This window comes from Saccopteryx bilineata, chromosome 3, assembly GCF_036850765.1.
Source record: "Saccopteryx bilineata isolate mSacBil1 chromosome 3, mSacBil1_pri_phased_curated, whole genome shotgun sequence".
NCBI lineage: Eukaryota > Metazoa > Chordata > Mammalia > Chiroptera > Emballonuridae > Saccopteryx > Saccopteryx bilineata.
Window position 1 is genome coordinate 256,518,219 of NC_089492.1, and position 19,534 is coordinate 256,537,752.

Here is a 19,534-nt window from a genome sequence, read left to right on the forward strand (position 1 = left end):
GTAAGAGTCTGTAGAGAATGCAAATTGTGAGAGAAGAAGTTTTCAAATAATAGTTCTGAAACCAAAAAACACTAGGCATATTAGAGGGGTAATAATTGAACTTACTATGATGCTGCTGCTGCTAATGCTAATGCTAATGCTAATGCTAGAGAGTGCGATGCAGACAGAATCCCGCATATGCCCCAACCAGGATCCACCTAGCAAGCCCACTAGGGGGCGAAGCTCTGCCCATCTAGGGCGCGATGCTCTGCCCATCTAGGGCCATTGCTTCATTGTTCAACAGAGCCATTTTATTGCCTGAGGCAGAAGCCATGATGCCATCCTTAGCACCAGGGGCCAACTCGCTCAAACAGCTTGAGCCATGGCTGCAGGAGGGGGAGGCGGAGAAGGAGGGCTAGAGAAGCAGATGATCCCTTTTCCTGTGTGCCCTGACTGGGAATCAAACCCAGACTTCCACAGGCCAGGCCAATGCTCTACTGCTGAACCATTTTAATTATTCCTGATAGCGCTGGAGAGATATCAGGACTGAGAGTCATTGTCCTAATGATAATGCTTTCACATATATAAGACTTTAAAGTAGTAAAGAATGGGAAAATAAGACTTGGGGGAAATAGTTACTGTTTTGCAAATATTAGGAAAGTTAACAGCCTTGTCAATACATCTGAGAATGTGTAATTCTCTATGTCTTTAGAGAAAATGCTATAATATCAGAGAAATCTGGTGGGTATAGTAGCCAGGGCTGTCAGTACTTGTCAATTGCTGATGACAGGTTGAGAAAAATAAGTAGGGGGGGGAATATATATATTTTGTATTTTTCCAAAGTTAGAAGCGTGGAGGCAGTCAGACAGACTCTGGCAGGCACCTGACCAGGATCCACCGGGCATGCCCACCAGGGGGCAATTCTCTGCCCAACTGCGGTGTTGCTCGGTTTCTGTCAGAGCCATTCTAGTGCCTGAGGTGGAGACTATGGAGCCTTGGCTGCGGGAGGAAAAGAGAGACAGAGGAAGGAGAGGGGGAAGGGTGGAGAAGCAGATGGGCGCTTCTCCTGTGTGCCCTGGCCGGGAATCAAACCTGGGACTTCCACATGCCGGCTGACACTCTACCACTGAGCCAACCGGCCAGGGCCTGGAAAAAATTTGTTTTGTTTTGTTTTTTTACAGGGACAGCGTGAGAGTCAGAGGGATAGATAGTGACAGACAAGCAGGAACGGAGAGATATGAGAAGCATCAATCACCAGTTTTTTGTGGCGACACCTTAGTTCATTGATTGTTTTCTCATATGTGCCTTGACCGTTGGCCTTCAGGAGACCGAGTAACTCCTTGCTCAAGCCAGTGACCTTGGTCCAAGCTGGTGACCTTTTGCTCAAACCAGATTAGCCCACACTCAAGCTGGCAACCTCAGGATCTCGAACCTGGGTCCTCTGCATCCCAGTCCAACGTTGTATTTACTGTGCCACCGCCTAAGGTTTTTGTTAATCTTTGAGTTGAGGTTTTAGGGAAGTAGTATAGGACTGAAAGAAGATTTCAGTATATCTTGAATTATGTGAGTTGTAGTGGGTATAGTGGCCCCTTTCAGGCCTGACAGTAAAAGGAAATAGAATATTGGTGGTGGTGAGGTTAAGTGAAAGGATGGAGAAAATCTTTAGAAAGAAACGCCTGGGGACAGCTGAAAGACACTTGAAAGAGGTTATTAAAGGATTATGCCCCAAGAAGAAAGAGTGGGAATAAAACTGACAAGTGGAATTATTTTTTAAAAAGACTTTTAGGATACTTGTTCCTCTAATATAGAAGGGAAACAATGTGAATTCAAGTCAAGAGAGCAGCTACTACAAAGAGACAGGGTAACACAGAAATTAATAGCAGGGTTTTGGAATAGATAGATTCTACATTGCACCTTTGTGATATGACCATGGGCAAGTTTCTTAAGTTCTGTTTCCATTTCATCATCTATAAAGTAGACTACTTAACGCTTTTTCTTCTACTTTTTAAGGGTTTTTTGAGGAATAATAAAATTTTTTGAAGAACTTGAAATTAACATGTATTAAATGCTAATATGTGTTATCAGTATACAGCACTTTATGTTTGTTCCATTCCTTAAGATTTTTTTTTTTTTTTTTTTCATTTTTCTGAAGCTGGAAACAGGGAGAGACAGTCAGACTCCCTCATGCGCCCGATCGGGATCCACCTGGCACGCCCACCAGGGGCAATGCTCTGCCCATCCTGGGCATCGCCATGTTGCGACCAGAGCCACTCTAGCGTCTGAGGCAGAGGCCACAGAGCCATCCCCAGCGCCCGGGCCATCTTTGCTCCAATGGAGCCCTGGCTGCAGGAGGGGAAGAGAGAGACAGAGAGGAAAGCGCAGCGGAGGAGTGGAGAAGCAAATGTGCGCTTCTCCTGTGTGCCCTGGCCGGGAATCGAACCCGGGTCCTCCACACGCTAGGCCAACGCTCTACCGCTGAGCCAACCGGCCAGGGCAAGATTTTTTTTTTAAGATTTTATTTCTTGATTTCATAAAGCAGTGAGGGGGAGCAAGAAGTAGCAACTCATAGTGCTTCACTTTAGTTGTTCATTGACTGCTTGTTATATGTGCCTTGACCTGGAAAGCCCAGGGTTTTAAACTGGTATTGTCAGCGTTCCAGATTGATGCTTTAAGATCCAGTGCACCACCACGGGTCAGGCAACAATTTATAGTTTTCTTAACTGTTGCGTATTAGAAATGTCTGCAAGAATTCTATTAGAAAATAGAAGAATATAAAAATGAGTAAGACAATTTCATGTCCTCAAGGATCTCAGAAATCTTTTTTTTTTTTTTTTTTGCATTTTTCTGAAGCTGGAAACAGGGAGAGACAGTCAGACAGACTCCCGCATGCGCCCGACCGGGATTCACCCGGCACGCCCACCAGGGGCGACGCTCTGCCCATCCTGGGCGTCGCCGTGTTGCTACCAGAGCCATGCTAGCGCCTGGGGCAGAGGCCACAGAGCCATCCCCAGCGCCCGGGCCATCTTTGCTCCAATGGAGCCTTGGCTGCGGGAGGGGAAGAGAGAGACAGAGAGGAAAGCGCGGCGGAGGGGTGGAGAAGCAAATGTGCGCTTCTCCTGTGTGCCCTGGCCGGGAATCGAACCCGGGTCCTCCGCACGCTAGGCCGACGCTGTACCGCTGAGCCAACCGGCCAGGGCCAAGGATCTCAGAAATCTTTAGTGGGTGAAGAACTGGCAAGGATAAAAGTCATGACACAGCTTAAGATCAGTTTGCCCTGCTGTATAGGACTAAGTTGAGGGTAGATGGAAAATAAGAGAACTATTGTAAAGGCTGTTGTTGTCTTTGTAAACTAATGCTTGTATAAGGATGACAAAACCAGGCAAAGAAGGGAGATGGTGATGGTGCATAATGGGAAGCAGATTAGACAGAAGAAGGAAACAAGAGACTGAGTATTCTTTCTTGGGAAATAAAAAATAACTGTGGAACCATTTCACTGGAGTTAGAAAAGTGAGAAAGATCAGTTTCAGGAAAAGATGAGTGATTCTGGGTACCTTGAATGTGAGATGTTAGAGGAAGGTAGAAGTGAGATGACTAGTAGGCAGTTGTGGATTTATCCATTCATTTACTCTTAAGTGTTCAACAAACAGTTGTTAAACATCAAATATTTACCATACTGCTCACAAAAATTAGGGGATATTTTATAGCTTCATATTCATTTTAAAATATCCCCTAATTTTTATAAGCAGTATAAAATCTGTGGGTTATTAGAGGCACAAAATAATCTCAAAGAGTTTACTGTCTAGTAAAGAGACAGATAAACAATACTGTGCTCCTCTGCCTGAAGAGGGTCCTCAAGAGTCTACAGATAAGGTTATATTTGAACTCGGAGTTGAAGTGGCAAAGGAAACAACTGCCACTCGGCTGACATCTTACTACTCTCTAAGACATTCACTAGGCCTTTTACATATATTACTATAATCCTATTATGTAGGAAATTATGTGATGAGGTTATGTAGCTAATTAAGGCTGGACACTTAAATTAGGTTTGTCTCACTTCACATCTGGGATCTTTCCACTGCCCCAGAATGCCTCCCATCTTGAAGGATAAAAAGGAGAGGGTAAGTTAAGAATTCAGGGTTTGTTTGTTTTTAAAGCAGGGGGTCGGGCCTGACCGGGTGGTAGTGCAGTGGATAGAGCGTCAGACTACGATGCCAAGGCCCCAGATTCGAGACCCCGAGGTCCCCGGCTTGAGCAAAAAGCTCACCAGCTTGGACCCAAGGTCGCTGGCTCAAGCAAGGGGTTACTCAGTCTGCTGAAGGCTCACAGTCAAGGCACATACGAGAAAGCAATTAGTGAACAACTAAGGTGTTGCAATGCGCAACGAAAAACTAATGATTGATGCTTTTCATCTCTCTTCGTTCCTGTCTGTCTGCCCCTGTCTATCCCTCTCTCTGACTCTCTCTCTGTCTCTGTAATAAAAAATAAATTTAAGCCTGACCTGTGGTGGCGCAGTGGGTAAAAGCGACCTGAAACGCTGAGGTCGCCGGTTCGAAACCCCAGGCTTGCCTGGTCAAGGCACATATGGGAGTTGATGCTTCCTGCTCCTCCCTCTGTTCTTTCTCTCTCTTTCCTCTCTCTGTCTCTTTCTCTCTCTGTGTCTCCTCTCTCTAAAAAAAAATGAATAAACAAAAATGTAAAATAAATTTTAAAAAATTATAAATAAATAAAACCTTAAAGCAGGGGTCGGGAATCTTTTGGGCTGAGACAGCCATGAATGCCACATATTTTAAAAATGCAATTCTGTGAGAGCCATACAACGACCCGTGTACATTACGCATTATCCAATAAAAATTTGGTGTTGTCCCAGAGGACAGCTGTGATTGGCTCCAGCCACCCGCAACTAGGAACATGAGCGGTAGGAAATGGATTGTAATACATGAAAATGTTTTATATTTTTAACGTCTTTTTTTTTTTTTTGCATTTTTCTGAAGCTGGAAACAGGGAGAGACAGTCAGACAGACTCCCACATGCGCCCGACCGGGATTCACCCGGCACGCCCACCAGGGGCGACGCTCTGCCCACCAGGGGGTGATGCTCTGCCCATCCTGGGCGTCGCCATGTTGCGACCAAAACCACTCTAGCGCCTGGGGCAGAGGCCACAGAACCATCCCCAGCGCCCGGGCCATCTTTGCTCCAATGGAGCCTTGGCTGCGGGAGGGGAAGAGAGAGACAGAGAGGAAGGCTCGGTGGAGGGGTGGAGAAGCAAATGTGCGCTTCTCCTGTGTGCCCTGGCCAGGAATCGAACCCGGGTCCTCCGCACGCCAGGCCGACACTCTACCACTGAGCCAACCGGCCAGGGCTTAACGTCATTTTTATTATTAAAGATTTGTCTGTGAGCCAGATGCAGCCATCAAAAGAGCCACATCTGGCTCGCGAGCCATAGGTTCCCTACCCGTTTTAAAGACTTCATTCATTTTTAGAGAGGGGAGAGGAGAAAGGGGGAGGAGCAGCAGGAAGCATCAACTCCCATATGTGACTTGACCAGCAAGCCCAGGGTCTTGAACTGGCAACCTTAGCATCTCAGGTCAATGTTTTATCCACTGCACCACCACAGGTTAGGAAAGAACTGGCCTTTGGATATAATATATAGAACAGGACTTATGGAAAGAGCTATTTAATTAAAACGGGGCTAGAGATGAGTATTGCAGGGAATTAAATAGTGACTAATAATGAAGAAGTGAAAGACAGCAGATACTATCTTATGCTGAAAAGTTAGGCAATGAAAGGATAATAATAGTGCAAGGGAAAATATATGTTTGGTTCCAAAACTCCTATCCCCAGCCCTAGTTAGGTGACTTGCATAGTGTTTTCCACTGCGGTTCACCAGAAATTTAAGTTGATGCTTCCCACTTCTCTACCCTGTTTCTCTCTTTCCCTCTCTCTCTCTCTCTCTCTCTCTCTTTCTCTCTCTCTCTCTCTCCCCCTCTTCTAAAAATCAATAAATAAAATCTAAAAAATAGGATTATAGAGGGTGATTAACTCTTTTGCACACCAGCATGAAATTTCTGGCGAACTGGCACTGGCCCACGGACCAGGGGTTGAAAAACACTGGCTTAGCCTGACCAGGCGGTGGAACAGTGCATAGAGCGTTGTACTGGGATGCAGAACAGGTTCAAGACCCCAAAGAAGTTGCCAGCTTGAGCGTGGGTGTCGCTGGCTTGAGCCAAGGGGTTTCTCCGTGTGCTGAAGGTCCGCAGTCAAGGCACATATGAGGAAGCAATCAGTGAACAACTAAGGTGTCGCAACGAAAAACTGATGATTGATGCTTCTCATCTCTCTCTGGTCCTATCTGTCCCTATCTGTCCCTCTCTGTGACTCTCTGTCCCTGTAAAAAAAAGAAAAAATTTATTAGAGGGAGAGTAAAAAGACAAGGGAGAAATAATTGATAAATTCTCAAAGAGAACATATAGATGATGAATGGTAGAGAAGAAGAAGGTATGAATGGAAGTTGAGGTGCAGAGGAGGAAATTTGGGAAAGTTTAGATTCAGTGATTTCTATTTTTCATTCTAGTAAGGGAAGGCACAAGATCATTTGAGGTGGACAATTGGGGTTGATTTGGAGTTTGGCGGAAAAGAGCACTTTTTTTAAGATTTTATTTATTGATTTTACAGACAGATGGTAGGTGGCTCAAAAAGTATCAACTCAGCCCTACCTGTTTGTCTCAGTGGTAGAGCATTGGCCCAGTGTGTGGATGTCTAGGGATTGATTTCAGGTCAGAACACATGGGAGAAGCAAGCATCTGCTTCTCCACCGCTCTCTCTTTTCTCTCTCTCTCTCTCTCTCTCTCCCCCCCTCCTTTCTTCCTCTCCCTCCCCCCCCTCAATCTCTTTCCCCTCCCACAAGCATGGCTCAATTGATTTGAGCAAGTTGGGGCACTGTGGATGGCTTCCTGGCCTCTGACTCAGGCCCTTTTAAAAAAAAAAAAGGAGTTCAGTTGCTGAGCAACAGAGCAATGGCCCCAGGTGGGCAGAGCATCTTGCCCTACAGGGGGATTGCTGGGTGGATCCTGGTCCGTGCACATGGAAGAGACTCTCTGACTACCCTCCTCTCAAAAAAAAAGAAAAGAAAAGAAAGAAAATATCAGCTCACTTTAGTTGTTCATTGATTGCCTGTCATATATGCCTTCACTGGACAAGTCCAAGGTTTCGAATCCACAACCTTAACATTCCAGGTTGACATTTTATTAACTGCGCCACCACAGACCAGGCAAAGACAGCACATTTAAATATAGATGGATGGATGGATGGATGGATGGATGGATGGATGGATATAGATTTTTTTTTTTAAGAGAGAGAGAGACAGCATAGGAGAAAGAAGAGAAGCATCAGTTCTTTCTTGCAGCACTTTAATTGTTCCTTGATTGCTTTCTCATATATTCCTTGACCAGGGGGCTGCAGCAGAGAGAGTAACCCCTTGCTCAAGCTAGAAACCTTAGACTTCAAGCCAGCAACCATGGGGTCATGTCTATGATCCCATGTTCAAGCCAGTGATGCTGCGCTCAAGTTGGCTACCTCGGGGTTTCGAACCTGGGTCCTTTGTGTTCCAGTTCGAGGATCTATCCCAGGGGTAGTCAACCTTTTTATGCCTACCGCCCACTTTTGTATCTCTGTTAGTAGTAAAATTTCCTAACCACCCACCAGTTCCACAGTAATGGTGATTTATAAAGTAGGGAAGTTACTTTATAAAATTTATAAAGCAGAGTTACAGCAAGTTAAAGCATATAATAATAATTACTTATCGAGTACTTTATGTCAGATTTTTACTAAGTTTGGCAGAATAAGTCTTTATAAAACAACTTACTATAGTTAAATCTGTCTTTTGCCCTGGCCGATTGGCTCAGTGGTAGAGCGTCGGCCTGGTGTGCAGAAGTCCCGGGTTCGATTCCCGGCCAGGGCACACAGAAGTGCCCATCTGCTTCTCCACCCCTACCCCTCTCCTTCCTCTCTGTCTCTCTCTTCCCCTCCCACAGCCAAGGCTCCATTGGAGCAAAGATGGCCCGGGCGCTGGGGATGGCTCCTTGGCCTCTGCCCCAGGCGCTAGAATGGCTCTGGTCGCAACGGAGCGACACCCCAGAGGGGCAGAGCGTCAGCCCTGGTGGGCAGAGCGTTGCACCCTGGTGGGCGTGCTGGGTGGATCCCGGTTGGGCACATGCGGGAGTCTGTCTGACTGTCTCTCCCAGTTTCCAGCTTCAGAAAAATACCAAAAAAAAAAAAAAATCTGTCTTTTTATTTATACTTTGGTTGCTCTGCTACCGCCCACCGTGAAAGCTGAAACGACCACTAGTGGACAGTAGGGACCAGGTTGACTGCCACTGATCTATCCACTGCACCACCGCCTAGTCAGGCAAGACAGTATATTTTTAAAAGAAAACAGTCGTTGCTATGTGATTCACTTGAGTGTATTTTTACATAGTGTGTCTGTAAAGTCATGGTGCACTTTTGACCAGTCACAGGAAAGCAACAAAAGATGATAGAAATGTGAAATCTGCACCAAATATAAGAAAAACTCTCCTAGTTTCATATCTGTTCAGTGCAGTTTGATGTGGGCTCTCGCACAGATTTTTAAGGGCTCCTTAGGTAGCTATCCCATATAGCCTCTACAGACTCGTCACTGACTGATGGCCTACCAGAACGGGGTTTCTCCACCAAACTGCTGGTTTCCTTCAACTGCTTATCCCACCGAGTAATGTTATTCCTATGTGGTGGCGCTTCGTTATAAACGCGCCGATATTCACATTGCACTTTGGTCACGGATTCGAATTTAGCAAGCCACAGAACACACTGAACTTGCCTCTGTACCGTCCACATCTCGACTGGCATGGCTGTGGGCTGCTCCGCTGTATACACAGTGTTACGTTATCCTCTGCGCATGCGCACATGCTGCCACATCATCCTATAGAAACTGGGAGGGTTTTCCTTGTATTTGGTGCAGATTTCACATTTCTGTCGTCTTTTGTTGCTTTCCTGTGACCGGTCAAAAGTGCACCACGACTTTACGGACATACTGTATAATTCTTCTAATATAAAGATAAGGGTCATAATGGTTTTCTCAATTTGAAATAAAGTTGGGCAGAGACGTAGGTATCGTATTGCATATAACAATGCCTGTTAAACATTTTTACTATAACAGAAACCCAAGTGTTTCTGTGCCCTGCTGATACTTAGCCTGACATAAGCAGCCATCTTTAGATTTGGTTGATACAGCAAGAAAACAATTAGTTTCTCATGCATATTTTTTGGGGGGGGGGTTTGTGTGTTTTTTTTCTGAAGTTGGAAACAGGGAGGCAGTCAGACTCCCGCATGCGCCCGAACGGGATCCACCCGGCATGCCCACCAGGGGGCGATGCTCTGCCCATCTGGGGTGCTGCGCTGTTGTGACCAGAGCCATTCTAGTGCCTGAGATGAGGCCATGGAGCCATCCTCAGTGCCCGGGCCAACTTTTGCTCCAATGGAGTCTCAGCTAAGGGAGGAGAAGAGAGAGACAGGTAGGGAGGAGAGGGAGAGGGGTGGAGAAGCAGATGGGTGCTTCTCCTATGTGCCCTGGCCGGGAATCGAACCTGGGACTTCTGCACACCAGCACGACGCTCTACCACTGAGCCAAACGGCCAGGGGTATCATACATATTTTTTGAAGTCCTTGTGTAAAAATATATCACATACTAATTGTGTAGCCTTGGACAAATTCCATAACTTTCTTTGGTGTCATTCTCTATAAAAAGTTAACAACAAATTATACCTGATTGCTCCTGGCCAGTTGGCACAGTGGTAGTGTGTGAGCCAGTGTGTAAATGTCCGGGTTCAGTTCATGGTCAGGGCACGTAGGAAAAGAGACCATCTGCTTCTCCCCCCCCCCTCTTCTCTTTCTCTCTCTCTCTCTCTCTCTTTCTCTCTTTCTGCAGCCATGGCTCAGTTGGTTCGAGCTCATCAGCCTGGGCGCGTGCTGAGGATGGCTCTATGGAGCCTCCCCTCAGGTGCTAAAAATAGCTTGGTTGCAAGCATGGTCCCAGATGGACAGAGCATCGGCCCCAGACAGGAGCAAGGGATGGATCCTGGTCGAGGGGTATGCAGGATTCTGTGTCTGTCTCCCCTCCTCTTAAAGAGGAAAAAGGGGAAAAAATAATAATAATTATACCTGATTGGTTAAGGATTATCATATTTTCACATGTATATGACGCTCCTTAATTTTGGGGCCTGAAATTTGAAAGAAAGTATTACATAAAGTTATTCAACTCAAGTTTGATTCATCATAAAATTCATAGAACTCCTCGTCACTGTCAAAACTTTCATTTATTAGCTTGTCCTGATCTGTGATGACAAATCACTGTCTTCAACAAAGAGTACAAAATCAAGTGTGAAAAGGCGGAAAACTCAAGTAAAATATCTACAACCACTGTATTAGATGCACCCAGCTTTTAGACCCCACATTTTTTCAGGAAAAAAGTGTATCTTATATATAGGGAAATACAGTAATCAAAACAGTCTGACCAGGCGGTTGCGCAGTGGATAGAAAATTAGCCTGGGATGCTGAGGACCGTGGTTAGAAAACCCAAGGTTGCTAGCTTTAACACTGGCTCATCCAACTTGACCTCCAGCTTACCAGCTTGAGTGTAGGGTTGATGGCTTGAGCCCAGCGGTTACTGGCTTGGCTAGCGTCCCCCTCCCATCCACCCCATCAAGGTACATATGAGAAAGCAATCAAGGAACAACTAATGTGCCAGAACGAAGAATTGACGCTTCTCATCTCTCTGCATTCCTGTCTGTCTCATGTGCACACACGTGCAAAAAAAATTTTTTTTTAATTGTTCTAACCTGATAGCTTGGCTGGTTAGAGCATCGTCCTGAAAAGCAAAGTTTATAGGTTCGATCCTGGTTCAGGGCACATATAGGAACAGCTCTTTTTTTATTTATTTAAAGATTTTATTGATTTTTTTAAAAAAAATTTTTTTTTTTAAGAGAGAGAAGTGGAGAGAAGAGTGGGAAGCATCAACTCAGTAGTTGATTCTCAGATTGGGCATGACAAGCCCAGGGTTTTATACAAGAGACCTCAACATACCAGGTTGATACTTTATCCAGTGTGCCACCATAAATCAGGCAATTTAAAATAATAATAGTAATTGAATAAAAGGGTATGACAAGCATCTGGTACATTATAGATAGTTAATTTCCTTCCTGAAGCCCTTAGTGTCCTCTTTATTACTGAGATTTTTCTCTTTTTTTTTCTTTTTTTTTTTTTAAGAGAGAGAGAAAAAAAAAAAACAAATAGATTCGCTGTTCTACTCTTCCATGTATTCATTGGATGATTCCTGTATGTGCCCTGACTGGGGTCATACCTGCAACCTGACATATTGGGATGACACACTAATCAGCTGAGCTACCTGGCAAGGTCAAAATAATTTTCACTCAGACCCTTCCTTTGTTGTGAAAATCTCTTGGTTTTAATTGTTTCACAATGGAGAAAGATGTTTTTCACCTATTTCAGCCTCACTCTTTTGACATGCTTTGTCTTCCCTGTTCTCAGTGTGGTTTGACTGTATTCCAGCTATGGTGCCATCGTAATTGGGGCCAGACCCCATAACGCTGAGGAAAAGAAGGGCCTCTAGACTAAACAGGATTGTCCAGCCAGTTACTTTTGCCCATTCTAGACTGGAACTATCCTCCTGCTGTTGAAGTTTGTTCCTAGAAAACAGCATTTTTCTGGTGTGGTTTGTTTATCTGTTTTTTAAGGTATCAGGATTACACTGAGGTTAACAAGCTATAAAAGACAGTATTTGGGGATCACTTAAGTTTGGAAAACATATCTGCTTTTCAAATTCACATGTATAAATACAAGCGGAGCTTCTATCTCCATGCCTTTTCTGACTGATTTGTTCTTTCCTCCCATGTAGCCCAGTGTGTGGAAAGCTAACAGAATGGAACACAAATCAGGATCCCTTCCTTCTACCCGGGAGTCTGCTTTTACCAGTCCAATCTCTGTTACCAAACCAGTAGTACTGGCTGTTGGCACAGTTTTAAGCTCTCCGAAAGAGGTGAGGATAAAGCAGAGGCCTTTTCTAAAGTTGCTATTTCCCATTTATTTTTACAACATACGCAATATGACAATATGGCATGTACAGCTCTAACTCTGTTTCCTTTTTGTAGGTGTGTCACTTGTTCAGTGGTTGTTTCCATTAGCATGCAAAGCTGGGCAGAAGGTGGGTGGGGTAGTTGCTGTGGTAGTCAAAGGTCAGCCTGTTAGACTGACATTATGCTGACGAAAAATCAAAGAGGTGCTATATTAGCCATCCAGTTTTAACTATAAAAACCAGCAAAGTTGAAGTCTGTTTAAATGAAAAGGATAGTCTGGGTTTTTCTTTTAGTAAAAGACAGAATGAACAGGCTACCAGATTCTGGAAACTAGTATCATGTAGAAGTTGACCCAGAGAATCCCAGAATTATTGCTGTTTACTATCAGGAGCAACCTATTTGTGGTATTTGCAGAGTCCCTCCAGCACCACTCCTCCAATTGAGATCAGCTCCTCTCGTCTGACCAAGTTGACCCGCCGAACTACCGACAGAAAAAGCGAGTTTCTGAAGACTCTGAAGGATGACCGGAATGGGGACTTCTCAGAGAACAGAGACAGTGACAAGCTGGAGGATGTAAGAGCATAGGATTTTTCTGGGGCAACATAGGTGTTTTCCTCTGTTATATGTGTGATTTTTTTCTTCTTAAAAGAAAAATATGGCAAGTTTTTTTGTTTTGTTTTTTACAGGGACAGAGAGAGGGGTAGATAGGGACAGACAGACAGGAACGGAGATGAGAAGCATCAATCATCAGTTTTTTGTTGCGACACCTTAGTTGTTCATTGATTGCTTTCTCATATGTGCCTTGACCATGGGCCTTCAGCAGACTGTGTAACCCCTTGCTCGAGCCAGCGACCTTGGGTCCAAGCTGGGGAGCTTTGCTCAAATCAGATGAGCCCACACTCAAGCTGGCGACCTCAGGGTCTCGAACCTAGGTCTTCCACATCCCAGTCCAACGCTCTATCCACTGCGCCACCGCCTGGTCAGGCAAGATGCGACAAGTTTTTTAAATGTACAGAGAAATATCTGTAGGAGTAACAGCATGTGGTAAATTTAATACAGACTTCATATTGAGCTTGTTTTTGTTTTTGTTTTTACAGGAACAGAGAGAGTGTCCGAGAGAGTGATAGATAGGGAAAGACAGACAGGAATGGAGAGAGAGGAGAAGCATCAATCATCAGTTTTTCGTTGCGGTGCCTTAGTTGTTCATTGATTGCTTTCTCATATGTGCCTTGATCAGCAGACCGAGTAACCCCTTGCTCGAGCCAGTGACCTTGGGTCCAAGCTGGTGAGCCTTTTTTTTTTTTTTTTTTTTTTTTTTTTTTTTTTTGCTCAGCCAGATGAGCTCGCACTCAAGCTGGCAACCTCGGGGTCTCGAACCTGGGTCCGTCCGCATCCCAGTCCAAAGCTCGAACCACTATGCAACCGCCTAGTCAGGCCATATTGAGCTTGTTTTAATGATAGTTGTCTTGGGACTCGGTGTTCTTTAATAGAGCAGCACTGCTTAAGTCTTTTTGTATTTTTCTGAAGCTGGAAAAGGGGAGGCAGACAGACAGACTTCCGCATGCACCCGACTGGGATCCACCTGGCACGCCCACCAGGGGGCGATGCTGTGCCCATCCGGGGTGTTGCTCTGTCGCCACCAGAGCCACTCTAGCGCCTGGGGCAGAGGCCAAGGAGCCATCCCCAGTGCCCGGGACATCTTTTGCTCCAATGGAGCCTTGGCTGCGGAGGGGAAGAAAGAGACAGAGAGGAAGGAGAGGGGGAGGGATGGAGAAGCAAATGGGCGCTTCTCCTATGTGCCCTGGCCGGGGATCGAACCCGGGACTCCTGCATGCCAGGCCGACGCTCTACCACTGAGCCAACCGGCCAGGGCTACACTGCTTAAGTCTTGAATTGGTCAGTTCTATAAGAACTGGTAAATTATAGAATCTTTTGTTGGTTAGAATTGTATTTTATTCCAGTACTAACGTAGATATCTACTAGTTCCTGCCACAGTTGACATAACCTATAGATGTTGGCCAGTTGGTATCCTTTGGAAATCTTGGCAAAGTAAGCAAGTCCTTATTTTTAAATGGAGGAAACCTAAAGGTTGATGTTGTCTTCTGGAAAGCATTTTCCTGAGTTACGACTCCTTAATCTTCTTTCTTTCTTTTCTTTTTTTTTTTTTAATTCAGTGAGAGTAGGGGAGGCAGAGACAGACTCCGACATGTCCCCCAACCAGGATCCACTGAGCAGGCCCACTAGGGGGCAATGCTCTGTCCATCTGGGGTGTTGCTCTGTTGCTCAGCAACCAAGCTCTTCTCAGCACCTGAGGTGGAGGCCATGGAGCCATCCTCAGAGCCTGGGGCCAACTTGTTCCAATCAAGCCATGGCTGCAGGAGAGGGAGAGAGAGAAAGAGGGGAAGGGGGTGGAGAAGCGGATGGGCACTTCTACGTGCTCTGACTGGGGAATGAGCCTGGGACTTCCACATGCCAGACCAACGCTCTATCTCTGGGCCATGGCCTCCTTAATCTTCTAGATTGCTTATCTTGCCACAAAGGATTATTAAACCAAGTGTGTTCCTTTTTCCTTTTTTTTTTTTTTTTAATTTTAATTTTATTTTATTCATTTTAGAGAGGAGGGGGTGGGGAGAGAGGGAGAGGGAGACAGGGGAGAGAGAGACAGGGGGGGAGGAGCACAAAGCATCAACTCCCATATGTGCCTTGACCAGGCAAGCACAGGGTTTCGAACTGACGACCTCAGCATTTCCAGGTCGACACTTTATCCACTGCGCCACCACAGGTCCCTTTTTCCTTATTGTAGTTGGAGGACAACAGCACGCCTGAACCAAAGGAAAATGGAGAGGAATGCTGTCATCAGAATGGCCTACCTCTCTCTGTAGAGGAAGAAGGGGAGGTCCTGTCACACTCACTGGAAGCAGAGCACAGGTGAGTAAGGATCACATTACAGGGCATGCTGTGTGTGGCCTGCAAGAAGCTGGACCATGCTTAAGACAACACCTCTGAGTCCAGCAAGCAGAGAGAAGTCTCATGAGCACTCTAACCTGTTCTCTCTGTGTGCCCCAGATTGGCCTGTTTCTCAGTGGGTGTTCCTTTATAGACTCAACCAGCTTTTTCATACTCCTCTGTAAGGATTTTGTGTAATTTAGTTTCAGGCTCAGTTTATGACTCCTGTTGATAAGGGTAGAGGGGACCCTCTTTCTTGAGGCTGTTGATCCCTTGCACCCTCCTAGCGTGATAGAGAAGTTACCTTAATACCCCTTTTGAGAGCCTTGAACACAGCAGCCAGCTGTCTGGGCAGCTGAATGGCACATGGGCCTGCCAAATATGATAGTACCTTCTTGAAAGGAGGCTCCTATCCAGAGGAACTTGAGGGTTCACAAGTTTATGAAGGAGACCATAATGCCATTGAAATTGAAAGAGAATTGCAGTGCCTGTGGAAATGTTCTAATTTGCTTATGCAACAAAAATGAGATTTATTCCTCTGTTTTGTCTATGGGATAGAGATGGCCCTTGCAGTTTGCCTTTTGTGCCATCCTTTTTTTTTTTTTTTTTTTTTTCTTGATTTTGGGCAGGGACAACCATCAGTTTGTTGTTCCACTTATTTATGCATTTCTTGCTCGATTCTTATATGTGCCCTGAGTAGGGATCTAACCTGCAACCTTGGCCTATGAGGACAGGACTAACCAACTGAGCTACCCAGCCAGGGCTATGCTGTCTTATTTTCTGCTGCTTTTACTATCTCTTCTCTGTAGTTCTTATGCTCTATAAAATACAACTGTGGAAATTCCCCATTTAATTATAAGCACCTAAATAACAATAATTAAAGCTTATCCCACTGGGGAGAAAAGAAGAACTTAAGTTTCTTCTTTCTTTCTTTTTTTTAGATTTTATTTATTGATTTTTGGATAGAGGAGGGAGAGAGAGAGATAAAGAGCGGGAGAGTGAGAAAGATGGGGGAGAAGCGGGAAGCATCTACAAGTAATAGTTGCTTCCTGTATGTGCCTTGACCAGGCGAGCCCAGGGATTTGAACCGGCAACCTCAGTGTTCCAGGTCGACGCTTTATCCACTGAGCCACCACAGGTCCTAAGTTTCTTTAACATCCCAGTTATTATCATTGCCCCTGGGCATGAAAATTCTCTGTGGAAAGTTGTGGACTTCTCACTTACTCTTAAAGTTGTCATTTTTTTGTTTGTTTTGTCTGACTTGCCTTCTCCAGGTTATTGAAAGCAATGGGATGGCAGGAGTACCCTGAAAATGATGAGAATTGCCTTCCCCTCACGGAGGATGAGCTCAAAGAGTTTCACATGAAGACAGAGCAGGTATGTCTTTCCTGGAGTCCAGTTAACGAGTATGAAGATGAGGAGTCAGGACATCGTTGCCCTTAGGGAGTCCAGTTTAGTGTGAGAGAAGGACCTTATAAAAGAAACTATAGTCTGACATGTTGTGGCTAAATGGATAAAGTGCCAATGTGGAACCCTGAGGTCCCTGGTTCCATACCCTGGGCTTGTTCGGTTAAGGCACATATGAGAAACAACTGCTAAGCAACTAGGAGTTGATGCTTCCTGCTCCTACCCACCTTTCTCCCCTCCCCCCCAATCAATAAATAAAATCTTAAAGAAGGGAAGGAGAGAGGAGGGGAGGGAAAGAAACTATATAGTTGCTATAGTAGAAATATAGAACATTTAAATCTACCTAGGCAATAAGGATCTCCAGTGTTGTATATAAAAACCCGGTCAGTAGTTAGCAGATTTCAGAAAGTACTGTGTACTTTCATTCTGAAAGCTTTAACCCATTATAAGAATCATACAGGTGTGTTCCAAAGTTATAGCCTGAGCCCTTGGACCCTAGGGAAACAGACTCTCGCCCTCCTCTGGTTTTAGCTCTGATTTTCCTCTGGTATGCTAGCCAGAGCCAAGAAGCCAAATTTTAATTTATTCAACAAATGCCTGTATTCCTTCTCTGAGTAAAATACTGCCAGACCTTAGGGTTTACAACAATAGATAAGACTGGTGGGGTCTCTACAAACTTCATAGAGCTTATGTCCTGGTGGTATATATTTAAAGCATAAATAATAATTGTGTCCTACAAAGCAAAACTATAGACCAGTGGTGGGCAAACTGCGGCTCACAAGCCACATGCTTTGGCCCGTTGAGTGTGGCTCTTCCACAAACTACCACATGCGGGTGCAAAGGCCAGCTTAGGAGTACCCTAATTAAGTTAATAACAATGTACCTACCTATATGTAATTTAAGTTTAAAAAATTTGGCTCTCAAATAAATTTTCAGTTGTTGTACTGTTGATATTTGGCTCTGTTGACTAATGAGTCTTCCAACCACTGGTATGAACTAAAAGACTTTGTTATTCAAAATTCTGTTTTCCCTATCATTGTCATCACCTAAGAACTTGTAGAAATACGAAATCTTAAACCCTACTCCAGCGTTTTGTTCATGAATCTGCACTTTAGCCTTTGAGTAGTGAGGTTTTTTTATGCTTGTACCCCGGCAGTGAGGTGTTTTTTTTGTTCGTTTTTTTTCAAAAAATGAAATTAGTTCCAGTTACAGTTTTATTAACTGAAAATCTTGTTTGATAACCAATTTATGGAAACAAGAAGAATATATATTTGCCTTTTTTTCATGTTGCCTTACAAATGTACAATTGTACTCTGGATGGTCAGGAGGCACGAGGATGTACATAAATGTTCATACTACTCAAAGGGTTAAACAAGTGAACTTGACTTGAAGGAACCACTGAGCTAAAGCCAGCCCTGAATCTGCATTTTAAACAGATCCCTTGATGATTTATGTTAAAGCTTGACGAGCACTGCTACAAGAAATCTTGGATCTCTCAGGAGGGCTTCCCTCTCTATTCCACCTAGAATTGAACTGAGGCCCAGCCTTTCCCAGCTTCCTTAGGCCAGTGTAGATATTGATGTTTTGTTTCTTTGTTTCCCACAGCTGAGAAGAAATGGCTTTGGGAAAAATGGCTTCTTGCAGAGCCGCAGTTCCAGCCTGTTCTCCCCTTGGAGAAGCACTTGTAAAGCAGAGTTTGAGGATTCAGACACAGAAACCAGTAGCAGTGAAACATCAGATGACGATGCCTGGAAGTAGGCGTGTAATGTTCACAGTTAAATCTGACCCACAAACTCAGCTTGAGTGCTGAAGGGGTATACAAAAGAAATCTTTTCCTTTTATGTTTTGTTGACTATTTCATGCACAAGGGAAATAATCATATCCCAAAGAGAGCGATTGGCTTATTTAGCTTTTGTTGTTCTTACCTGTTATCTGCTTAATAGAGAGAAATTTGTGTGGTGGGAAAGTTTTTTAAAAATACACACACAGTATATATGGGGCGATGCACAAGTGGGAGCTGGCAGTGCAGAGAGGAGGAGAGACACCTGCAGCTGTGGCTTCCACCAGCCCTTGGGGCACCAACCCCTGTGCTCAAGCAATCATTGTCAATGACAAAGTGACTATTGAAGTTATAATTGTATTAAATTAATGCTAATAATTTGGATATTTTATTTTATTTTTGGCTGCTCGGGTAACGTTAGCCCTTAACCAAGCATATGTGGGTTGTGTTTTGTTTTGTTTTGTTTTGTTGGGGGGGTACAGCTGTAAAATATTTGGATATAGGAAATGTGTTATTCTTGCAGCCTTGATATTCAGGGTGGATTGTAAAATATAAATTTTTGTGAGATTTCAAAGATTAAGATTATTTTGATAACATTATTTACAGATTTAAAAGATGTGGTTATCACAAGTCTTGAGGGTAAAACTACTGCATAAAATAACTAACTTGGAATAAATATTTTGCATCAGTTTGGATTGTCTTGTGTAAAAGGTATATTTTCTTTAAAAATTAGATGAGTGGTTCTTTTAAGGGGAATTCTAGCAGTCTGAGGAACATTTAATTCGGATACCTATTTTTCTCCTTTTAGCAGCTACTTTTTTGATGCAGAAAAACCCATGCAATAAATTACCAGTAATAAAATCAGAAACCCAGGTTTCTTTACTGAAGCTGTTGTTCACTGCCCATATATTTACTAATGTACGAATATTAAAGAAGGTCTGCCTCAGGTTTCCTGCTACAGAACAACAGGAGAAAGGGTTTGAGTTGATGCTGGCTGGGTGACCGACCAGTGGAGGGGGCAGGTTTTCTCATTCAGCAAATATTCTGCAGGTTCTTGTGTGTCCCAGGCATTGTGCAAAGCTCTGGGGGAATGCAAGGAATGACCGGCCCAGTAGGGAAGAGAATAAATGGTTATGTTAAAAATGAAACCTTTACCTGACCTGTGCTGGCGCAGTGGGTCAAGTGTTAATCTGGAACACTAAGGTTGCTGGCTCAAAACCGTGGGCTTGCCTGGGCAAGGCACGTGTGGGAGTTGACACTTCCTGCTTCTCCCCCCTTCTCTCTCTCTCTCTCTCTCTCT

The 19,534-nt window shown here is 44.4% G+C and overlaps 1 protein-coding gene across 4 annotated transcripts in view; it reads left to right on the forward strand.

The window, feature by feature from the left end:
- Positions 1–18,929, forward strand: part of GPBP1L1 (GC-rich promoter binding protein 1 like 1) — a 56,316-nt gene extending 37,387 nt beyond the window's left edge. For all 4 annotated transcript variants that reach the window (XM_066269352.1, XM_066269351.1, XM_066269350.1 and 1 more), the window contains 5 exons: positions 11,924–12,064; positions 12,516–12,674; positions 14,905–15,029; positions 16,322–16,424; positions 18,060–18,929. In XM_066269352.1, coding sequence (XP_066125449.1) covers positions 11,924–12,064; positions 12,516–12,674; positions 14,905–15,029; positions 16,322–16,424; positions 18,060–18,212 — 681 coding nt within the window. In that variant the 3' untranslated portion in view covers positions 18,213–18,929. The remainder of the gene's footprint in view (positions 1–11,923; positions 12,065–12,515; positions 12,675–14,904; positions 15,030–16,321; positions 16,425–18,059) is intronic.
- The last annotated feature ends 605 nt before the right edge of the window (positions 18,930–19,534 follow it).